Consider the following 9,866-nt stretch of genomic DNA (forward strand, 5'->3'; position numbering starts at 1 on the left):
TTGATGGGATCAGCCCAACGGGACTGTCATTTAATAGAGGGAGCTCCAGCCTCTTTTACCTCGCCAGAGGCACAGACCTGAGGGCTCACATTCCTCCTGCCCCCCCCCCCCCCGTCGCCTTTCTCCAGTGGGTGGCCAGGTGTGGCAGTACTTCGCAAAATGGAGGCCGGCCACCAGGAAGCCACGCCTCCGCACGCTCCTGCCCGGCCTTGCACGGAAGAGCTCTGGCAAAGGCCCCAGCCAAGTCCAGCTGTTGTGCGTCCTAGAGGCCCAAATCAACCTGGCAGGCTCCATTCCAAACCGAGGAACAGCAAGGACGAATGAACGCTGCCCCTGTAAAGGGGGAACCCAAAACCGGACTGCAAAATTACAGTAGTTCTGGGAAGGTTTCGTACAGCAAGACTCAGTGGTGAAACCCCCAATGGAGGACTGTGCAATCAGCGGCCACACCCTGGGCAAAAATCCGGTTGCATCACTAGATGGCTATACCTTGAGGTTATGCCCGTGGCAGCAACGACAGTGCCAGGGCAGTAGTGCTGACCAGGTAGTGCTTCTGGCAGCGCATCACGCAACTAGCCATGCTGAGGACCCACAACCAAAACCAAGTCTTTCCGGGGGCCCTTAATCGGTAGGCCCGTCATCAGCCGGACAGGACCAGAGGGCACAGAGCAAGCGCAAATTAACCTTCACTAACGAGCCAGAGCCTCCAGGCCCTTCCACGCCGTAACCTAACCGCCCCTCCCTCAGCCTCAGAGGTCCCAGTAAAAGCAGAGCCCTCAGCCCCACAGAGGCACGGAAAGGGTCCGGGAAGGGGTTGATCCCTCCCGCCCAGAGGCGCTGGCCTCCCCGGGAAAGGAAGCAGCGGCCCCTCCGCCTCTCACGGGACCGACGCTCTCTCCTCCCCTCCCAACTGGAATAAAGGCAGCAACACTTTTCTCTGCACATCCACCTTTGAAAAACAAAACACGTCACAACTTTTAATGAATAGCATATCCGAAACACAGTGAAACACAGCACCCCCAAATCAAGTATATTTACACACAGGAGCAGGGAAACATTGAGAAGGGGCCAAACCGAAGAATCGAGGCAGGCAGGCAGGCAGGAGTCTGGCCGAGAAGAGAAGCCGGAACGGCAGGGCTGGGCAGGGCAGGGCGGTTGTCCACGGCTGCAGCCTCAGGGTTGGGTCTGTCCAAAAAACCGGGACCCCGAAGGCCAGGGAGCCAAGCTCCGGGTGCGGACACCGCCTAAGGACGCTCCGGGCCCCCCAGCTGGAGGTGGGCAAGGGCTTTGGGCTTCCGGAGCAGCCCCGGCACCTGCCCAGAGACACGCCCGTCGCCCCCGGGAGCTCGGCCAGGAAGCTGCTGGCCGGCCTTCACACCTCTGCCCCACGAGCGGATCCCTCCTGCCCACATCAGCTCCACCGGCCACTCTGGGCAACCCGGCTGCCCCCTGCTGGAGGAATGCCCCCTTCCACCCTCCCACCCCTCTGCGTGGAAGGACGGGCCATCCTCCCCCAGGGAGCTGCCCTACCATTCAAGGAACCCTCGCCTGAACGTCTTGCAAACCAATACGAGGAACCGCAGTGAGCCAGACAAGGTGAACTCCAGGCGCACCCATAGAGAGAGAGAGAGAGTGGAGACGCTGAGGAAGGTCCACCCTCCAACGCGCTCCTGCCGAGCGGGTTCTAGGATTTGGAGGCGCCCAAGGAGGCCCAAAGCGAAAGAGGCGCCAAGAGGCCCCAGTCCGGATCCCCCGTCGCTTCTTGAAAACATCCCCTGACCCCGGAATCCCCTGCCTGTCTCTTCCAGTTCGATCCGGAAGCAGCTTCGCGGAGGCCTCGGGGTCCGTGCAAGAAGGGGGTCTCAAGGCAGGAGCTCCAGGGGGGAGGGCCCAGCACGGCCACCCTGGCCCCTCACGCTGTTGCAGAGATGGAGAAGCTCAGACTGGAGAAAGAGAGGAAGAGGGAGGGAGGGAGGGAGGAAAGCCGGTTCAGGAAAGCAGCACACCTTCTCCCCAGAAGTGACAGTGGAGTGGAAGGGGGGGCTTCTCCCCTGTGCAGCTTCCCCCTTCCAAGCCCCTGAAGGCAGGGCTAAGCAGCCAGTCCTCCCTCCTGAAAGAGAGCCCAGGCATGGCTGGCACCAGCTTGGGCCAATGCAACATTGGGGCCACTTGCCCCTCTAAGCCGGTTGCCCTTCGGCTGAGAAAGTCCCTCTCTGGTGAGGAAGGTGGTCCCTCTCTGCTGCCCCCACCCCAGATGCCAAATCGCCCCCCTCCAAAGGATGAGGCCAAAAAGACACACACACCACCGCCCAGCCAGGAAGGGAAGGGGGAAGGCCGGCTTTCCCAAAGAGCAAAGCCACACGGCCGCCGGGGTGGCCGAGCAGAGACTTACGGACAGCTTCTCCACGCTCCCGAGGGTGTCCGGGTTCAAGCGCAGGAGGTCCTCTCTCTTGAGCTGGCTGGCTCTCACCCGGAGGCTCTGGAGGGCAGGGAGCAGAGGAGGGGCTGTTATGCCCCGAGCACCCGCAGGGACCCCCAGAGCCCCACGTGCAAAAAAACAAGGCTTTCCCAAGGAGGGGGTGTCCAGAAGCAGGGCTTTTCCGTGACCCCCCCTTCCCCCAGCCTGCCGGCTCTGCCACCCGTTCGGAGAGGGTCCTCTGGCCTCTCTCCATCCGTTGGGGGCCCACCAGCGCCATCATCACCACCCCAGCCTGGTCTTGCTTCCCACTAAACCCCGATGGTGCTTTCGGCACCCGTCTGCGGCTGCCCCAGAGGGTCTGCCCCCCCACCTCACCTCTCCTCCGCTGACGGGCAGGGTGATGAAAATCTCCCGGCTCTCCGCCAAGGGGCTGCCGTTGGCAGAGATGCTGAACACGCGCTCGTGGGCCGCAGGGGCCCGCAGGCCGGGCGTCTTGAAAATGCTGGGGGCACAAAGGCAGGAGGGCACCCCCCTGTGAGCGAGTCGGACCTTTCCTGCACCCCACCCGGGAGACTTTCAGCCTCGGGCCAGAGCGGGGAGCCCTGTCCCTCCACGGTGGCGCAGGAGGATCCTGAGGCTGGCAAGGGGGGCCCCGGGGACCCATCATCCTCCAAGCCATGGCCCAAGAGGGGGGCGGATGGGCTCCTGCCTCGAACCTGGGACCTCTTCCCGCCCAACGCCAACGGGGACAGACAGGCTTTGAAGGCACAGGGAGAGGATGGGGCTCACCTGGAGTCAAACTTGGGAGTGAGCAGCGGGGTGGTGCCCCTCGTGGTAGCCGGACCCTGGCCCCCCTGGCCGGCGGGAGTGAGGAAGGCGGCTTTGCTGGGCCTGCCGAAACACAAAGGGCAGAAGCCTTTTCCGCGGGCAGCTCGCCCCCCCCGGGAGACCCCCCAGACAGCGACTGGGCTGGATGCCCCACACCGGGGCCGGACGCGTCCCGGATCCCCATCCCCTCCAGCCAGCCTGGGCACCCCCCCCGACCTCTGGCACTCAGGTTGGGGGGCCTCTCTCTCCGAGGAAGGGCTCCCCCAGCAACCTCTCTTCCTTTTGCTCGGACAGTCCTCTCGAGGGGGGGTCTGCCCGTCAGACAGGAAGCAGTGGCTCCAAGGACTGGGGTCCAAAGCGCCTCCTTTCCCCCCCCCCCCCGGCCCCATCTACCTTTTACTGAGACGGGCAGACCTGGCGGAAGGGGGCCTGGTCCTCTTCGAAGAGGGGGGCGGCCTGCTCGATCGCTTCACCTGGAAGACACCCACACCCACTTAGGCCGCCTTGCCTTGGTTGGCCGGATCCTTCCCCAAGGAGCCCAAAGAGCCTATCCGGCTGGCTGCCCGCTTCCGCAGGCGGGAGAGGCGGCATCCCTTCTCGGCAAGGGGCACCCGGCCGCGCCCAGAGGGGAGGCAGCCCGGAGTCCTCCGGCTGCCCTCTATGACCCCCATGTGGTGAGGAACAACCGGAGGCCAAAGGCCCGGGTTGAGGGGAGCTCCTCAGCCCCCATGCCTGGACGCCTCGATGCCCCGCCCGTCCGGGAGAGCCGAGGGGGGCTCCTTTCGCAGAGGGGCCACTGACGGAGCCAGCCGCGGCGGAGGGGAAGGGGCGGGTGGGGGAGAAGCCGGTGCTCAGCCAGGCCTCTTCACCCACCGGGAGCAGAGCCGGCCACGGCTGGCCGCGGGCAACCCCTGATCCACCCCCCTTCGCCCAACAGAGGCCTTGCCTTGCCCAGTTTCTGGTGCGATGCCTCCGGGTCGGGCTCCGAGGCCGCTGTCGTCGCCGCCTCCTTCCCCTGCCTGGACCGCTTCCCTGCGGGCAGGATGGGCCCCTCCGGCTCTTCCTCGATGGTCTCTACCGGCTGCTTGAGCTTCTTGGCTGGGAGAGACAAAGAAGAGCCTCAGGAGGAGGGGAAAGCGCGTGTGTCCCCCCCCCGAGGTGCCGCCAGGGCCCCCCGCTCACCTTTCTTGACCGTCTTGATGGGGGTCTGGATGGCTGCCGAGGCCAGCTGGGTGATCTCCGCAATGTCCAAGCCTCCCTGGGACCGAGAGGGAAGGAGAGCCCATGAGAGGAGGGCCTTGCTCCGGTGGGAGAGCGAGGGGAGGCTCCCTCGGGCCCCGTCCGGCCGCGGCCTCCCCCCCACCAAGGGCTGGACCGCCGCCCCCTTCCCCTCCCGCCGGGCAGCCTGAGCCGAGAGGGAGGAAGGAAGGGGACCTACCAAGGCGACCTTCTCCAGGGCCTTCTCGCTTCCTCCTAGAGCTGGGGAGACGAAGGGCCCGGATCAGAAAAGGCACAACGCAAAGCCACGGGAGAGGAGCCGGATGCGAACCCCCTCGGCCGAACCAACGGGGAGACAACAGACAACCTCTCCCCTTTCACAAGAGTCCAAGCCTCTTACTCTCGTCCGGCGCACATTGAGAAAATCGGGCCACCCCAGAGCGGCGCGTGCCGGTGAAGACAAGGTGGAAGGCCTCTTTCCATCGGGGAGAGGAGGCTGAACGAAAAGTCTCTGCACAAGGGGACAGCCGGAGGGGGGGCTATGCGAGAAGCGCCTGACACCAGGCAGCTCAGAAAGTCCCCCCCCCTTGCCCCAGGGACCCCGCTCGGGGACTCCACAATGAGCACACCAGCCACATATTAGCCAGACGCCCCCCCCCCCGAAGGGGCGCCCCAAAGGTCTGCAGGAGGGGCGCCTCCAGGGGAGCCCAGAGAGGAGGGGAAGCCGAAGGGGGGGGTACCCAGGTAGCTGAGCCAGTTCATCTCCCGCACGGCCACCGGCAGGCGGAGGAGCGCCACGTCGTAGAGGTTGCTGACCTCCTTCTGGAGGTTCTCGCCGGACACTCGGACCTCCTCCAGCCGCTTCTTGACTGAAAGGCAAGCGGAGAAGAGGACGTTCCTGAGAGGTGCCCAGGCGATGCTCCCCCCCAGAGGCTGAGCGCTCGGCCAAGGACCCCGCTGGACATCCCCGCCTGTGCTGGCCAGGCAGGCCTGGGGAGCCGTCCGAGGTCCCCCCGCCTGGAGTGAAGAGGGAAATGCGCGGGACAGGCTGTGAAGGGGGGAACAATCTCCACCGGGCTCCCTCTCCTGGCTGACCCCCCCCCACACACACACACACTAACACCCTGCTCCCTCTTCTGAACGCTCTGCAGGCAGGCCCTTGGAGGGGGTGTCCGCCGAGAGTCTCCCCTTTGGGCCCGGGAGGAGCCTGGCTGCCGGCTGGCACGGAAGCCGGACGGGCCCGAGGACGGCGCGGGTTCTGCCCCCCGCCCTTTTCCGCACTATTTCTGCAATTAGTCGCCCCTTGTGGGGCTTGATGTAGGAAGGGGTGACCTTATTAGGAGCCATGCCCCGAGGCCGCTGGGGGGCAGCTGGGTGGGCTGAATGGCCTCTCTCCAAAAAAATGCCTAGTCAGAGCCCCCCCCCGCCCGGAGGATCCTGGCTGAGCCTCCCCAGGGAGATTCCCCTTTGGCCCCCCTGAGGGAGGAAGGCTCCCCCCCCCCCAGTCCCTTCCTAGCTCCTTCAGGCTCTTGGGGCAAGCCGGGCCCAAAGTGCCCCTGAGACGGGGGTTGCCCTTCATGCTGGGCAAGGAGGGCAAGGGGGGGGGACGCCCAGGACCAGCTCCCCTCGGCCGGCCTCTGCCCTCCTCCGCCGGGGATGGGGTGGGGGGGAGGCATCAGGGCTGTGCAGAAGGGGTGGGTTTGGAAATGGGGGGGGGCATGGCAAGAGTGGGAGGGGAGCAGAGGGGTGCTCAGGTGGAGACGGGGGGCGGAGATGGGGATCCCGATTGGGGGGGTCTCACCTTCCCTGTGGGATAGATAGACCAGCCCCCCCACCCCCCAGGGCAGCCCAGCTGGGGAAAGGGGGTGCCTCCCCTCAACTCCCCCTCTCCCAGAATTGCTCTCTCGGGGGGGGGTGAGTCTGTCAACCTCCCTCCCTCCCTCCTTCCCCCCCCCCTTGCTGGGCTGCTTTTCTCCCCCAGGCCAGGCCAGGCTGGGGGTCCCTCTCGGGGAGGGCCCCGATCCCCAAAGGTTCCAGGAAGTGCCCCCTTCGCCCCCTCCCTCCAGAAAAGCCCTCCCCACCCACACCCTGCGGGGGGGGGCTCCCAGACCCTCACCTTCCCGGTCGAAGTCCCGCAGGAGGGCCTCCCCCCTGAGCTGGCTCCGCAGGGCGCCCTTGCCGGCCCCGATCCTCGACGCTTTCCTCCGCGAAGGCGCCATGGCGCGCAGCCCGATCCTGAAGGGAAGGAGCCCGAGGGGCGCAAGGCCGCCGTCACCCGCCCTGCTGCACCGGTGCGGTGTCGGCCTGCCCGCGGCCCCCACTCGGAGAGAGGGTGTGTGTGTGTGTGTGTGTGTGTGTGTGTGTGTGTGTGTGTGTGTGTGTGTGTGTGTGTGTGTGTGTGTGTGTGTGTGTGTGTGTGTGTGTGTGTGTGTGTGGTGGGGCTCCCATCCCCCTCTCCCCGAAGAGGCGCCCTTTGCGCGGAGACCGGCGGGGCGGGAGCGCCCTCTGCACATGGGCAGAGGCACTCGGGCCTTCGAGCCCTGCCCCCCTCCCTTCGCCTCCCCTCCCCTCCCCCCTCCCCCCTCCCCCTCTCCCTCTCCCCTCCCCCCCTCCCCGGTTACCGGCAACACCCCCTCCGCGCAAGGGGATCTCCGAGGCGCGGCGGGCGCTTCTTTCAAACTCGGCGCTCCAAGCGCTGGACCAATCAGCGCCGACGCCGGCTCGAGCTCGGCCAATCAGGGGACGGCGCGAGGGAGTGGCGGCGAGAAGACGCGCGAGGGCGAAGCGCAGCGGTAAACTACAGCTCCCAGGAGAACCCGGGCGCAGCCGGAAGTCCCTCGCCCGCGAAGGCTGGAGCTTTCGGGTGACTGCAGCGGTCGTGCGCCCCCGGCGGTGGCGAGCGGAGGTGCAGGACCAGTCCCGGGCGAGCGGGACGGGGCGGGACCGGCGATGGGGATTCCCCCGGGGGGACGGCGGGGCTGAGCGCAGGACGTGGTTCGCCCCGGGGGGAGCCGCTCCTCCACCGGCCGGGCAGTTAGAGCCCCAACGGGGCACGACCCCCCCCCGCTTGCAAAGTGCTAAAGGCTCGGACCCTCCGGCGCGGGGTGCGAAATTGCTCCGGGGCTTCCCGTCCCTCCCTCCCTCCCTTTCCTCCCTCCCGCAGGGTCTGCCCGGAGCCCGGCTCCCTCCTCCCGCGCTTGCCTTTGGCGAGGGGTCCCCAGGGGGTCCTGAGCCCCCCCTCCGGTCGCCCCCCCCGACCCTTCCCTCCCAGGCAGCCCCTCCTCAAGGCCAACTCAAAGGGGCCCGCCCGCGAGGAAAGGGGCCCCTCGCAGGACCCCAGAAAGCCCCCTGCGCCCGCCCCGGACACTCTCCTAGGGCTCCCCCGTCAAGGGTGGACCCCCTTCCGTGGGGAGGGGGGTTTCCAGCTCGGGCCCCTCCCTGTCTTGCCACGTGCCCCCTTTCCTCTCATGCCGGGCGGTTCTAAAACTGGGGTGGGGGTGGGTGAGCTGCTCTCCCCTCCTTCCCTCGAGCAAGCCAAGCCAAGCCTGGAGGATGGAGGCAGCATCTTTCCCGGCGGCGTCTAGGAAGAAGCCAAGAGGAGGAGAAGCCCAACTCCTGCCCGCTCTCCCAGGGTGGCCTGCCCTTGGCAACCTCCTCCTTCCAACACCCCCCCCGCCCGCAAATGGACTGAAGCCCACGGAGGGGAGGGGGCCCTTCCTTTCAGACAGCTGGCGCTGGAGGGAGGGGAGACCAGCGGTGGGGCGGGAGATCTTCCCTTTCCCCATCCCTTCTAGCCACGCCCTTGGTCCTCGGCTGGGGGTGCCTCCTCCCTCCCTCCCTCCTTCCCTCCCTTTTATTCATAATCAAGTCTCCTTCCTTCCCATTTATCCATCATCAACTCTCCGGCTCCTCCCCCCTCCCTTCCTTTGTGAGAAGCACCTCAGAACAGTTAATTCATTTGCCAGGTAATTTTTGCCGAAGTGACGGGCAACATCCAGGCATTGGGGGCAGGGGGTGTCAAGTCTGCCCTGGTCCCTGTTGACGCGAGGTTACTTGTCGGCCTTTGTGCTAGCAGGGGACTGTGTCCCCTTCGGTTCTGCTGGCTCCTGCCCATGGCCTCTGAAGTGCCTTCCAGCTAAACCACTCCCGGCCCCCTTGACCTGGGGGTGGTGGGGGTGGCTTTGTGGTGGGTATAAAACCGTTGCCTCCCTTGACAAAGTCTGCAGCCCGCCGCCACCACCCCTATCCTGGAAAGAATTCTGACCTTAGCACATGCATGAGAAAAGGTTCTGCCAACCTGCTCAAAACAGGTTGTCTTTCCTCTTTGCTGGCTCTTTTCCTGCTCCTTGAGGTCTACAGAGGACCTCACTCCTAACAGGAATCCTTCAGTCCCCACAGTCAAGAGACTATGTTTTTTGTTTAGGCATCCTTCAGTCTTGAGTGCTGAAGAGGCCAATTTGAGAGTGACAATCTCTTCCACACTGAAGACAAATCCAATCTGTCCCCTGTCCAGCTCCCTGGTTTTGCTGCTTTTGTGACTTCCTCTTTGCCTCGGCCTGCTGGACAAGGGTCTCTTCAAATTGGGAGAGGCCGTGATGCACCGCCTGCCTCCAGGCTGAGCACTCAGATGTCAGGGTTTCCCATCTGTTGAGGTCCATTCCCAAGGCCTCCAGATCCCGCTTGCAGATCTCCTTGTATCGCAGCTGTGGTCTCCCCCCAGGGTGCTTTCCCTGCACTGATTTTCCATACAGGAGATATTTTGGAATCCGACCATTCTCACGACATGCTCGAGCCAACATAGATGTCACTGTTTCAGTAATATATACGTACATGATAAAAAATTGCAGCTCGCTCTAGGACTACTCTGTTTGGAACTTTGTCCTGCCAGGTGATGCCAAAAATCCGTCGGAGGCAACGCATATGGAAGGTGTCCAGCTTCCTCTCCTGCCATGCACAAAGGGTCCAGGACTCGCTGCAGGACAGGAGTGTGCTCAGGACACAGGCTGTATAGACTTTGATCTTGGTCTATGTCGTCAGCTTCTTATTAAGCCATACTCTCTTCGTGAGTCTAGAGAACATGGTAACTACTTTGTCAATGCATTTATCCAGCTCGAGATCTAGAGAGACAGAGTGTCAGAGATTGTTGAGCCAAGGTACACAAAGTCATGAACAACCTCCATTTCCTGCGTGGTGATGGTAATAGAGGGAGGTGAGTCCACACCCCGGCCCATGACTTGTGTTTTCTTCAGGCTGATTGTTAGTCTTGGCAGGCTTTGCTGAAACGATTCATGAGTTGTTGGAGGTCTTCAGCAGAGTGGGCAACAATGGCTGCATCATCAGCGAACAGGAAGTTCCGCATGCATTTCATAAGCAAGAACAAGACACTGGGCCTTCTCAGCAG

General features: G+C 64.3%; 1 protein-coding gene across 3 annotated transcripts; it reads right to left on the bottom strand.

Moving 5' to 3' along the window:
* Positions 1 to 946: 946 nt before the first annotated feature.
* LOC140705558 (borealin) lies at positions 947 to 7,239 on the bottom strand. 3 transcript variants are annotated; one of them, XM_072993335.2, is made up of 11 exons: positions 7,087 to 7,239; positions 6,582 to 6,700; positions 5,206 to 5,334; positions 4,686 to 4,726; positions 4,430 to 4,505; positions 4,194 to 4,345; positions 3,641 to 3,720; positions 3,209 to 3,310; positions 2,795 to 2,921; positions 2,393 to 2,479; positions 947 to 1,943 (listed from the first exon to the last, which is right to left on the bottom strand). In XM_072993335.2, exons 2-11 carry the CDS (start codon positions 6,682 to 6,684, stop codon positions 1,863 to 1,865), a joined length of 978 nt encoding a protein of 325 aa, XP_072849436.2. In that variant the 5' UTR covers positions 6,685 to 6,700; positions 7,087 to 7,239; the 3' UTR covers positions 947 to 1,862. The 3 variants fall into 3 exon arrangements, with proteins under 3 accessions (XP_072849436.2, XP_078246372.1, XP_078246371.1); XM_078390246.1 differs by lacking the exon at positions 7,087 to 7,239 and having other exon boundaries at positions 3,662 to 3,720; positions 6,582 to 7,011; XM_078390245.1 differs by lacking the exon at positions 7,087 to 7,239 and having other exon boundaries at positions 6,582 to 7,005.
* Between the last annotated feature and the right edge of the window lie 2,627 nt (positions 7,240 to 9,866).

The sequence above is a fragment of the Pogona vitticeps genome, chromosome 3, assembly GCF_051106095.1.
Source record: "Pogona vitticeps strain Pit_001003342236 chromosome 3, PviZW2.1, whole genome shotgun sequence".
In the NCBI taxonomy this organism is placed as follows: Eukaryota; Metazoa; Chordata; class Lepidosauria; order Squamata; family Agamidae; genus Pogona; species Pogona vitticeps.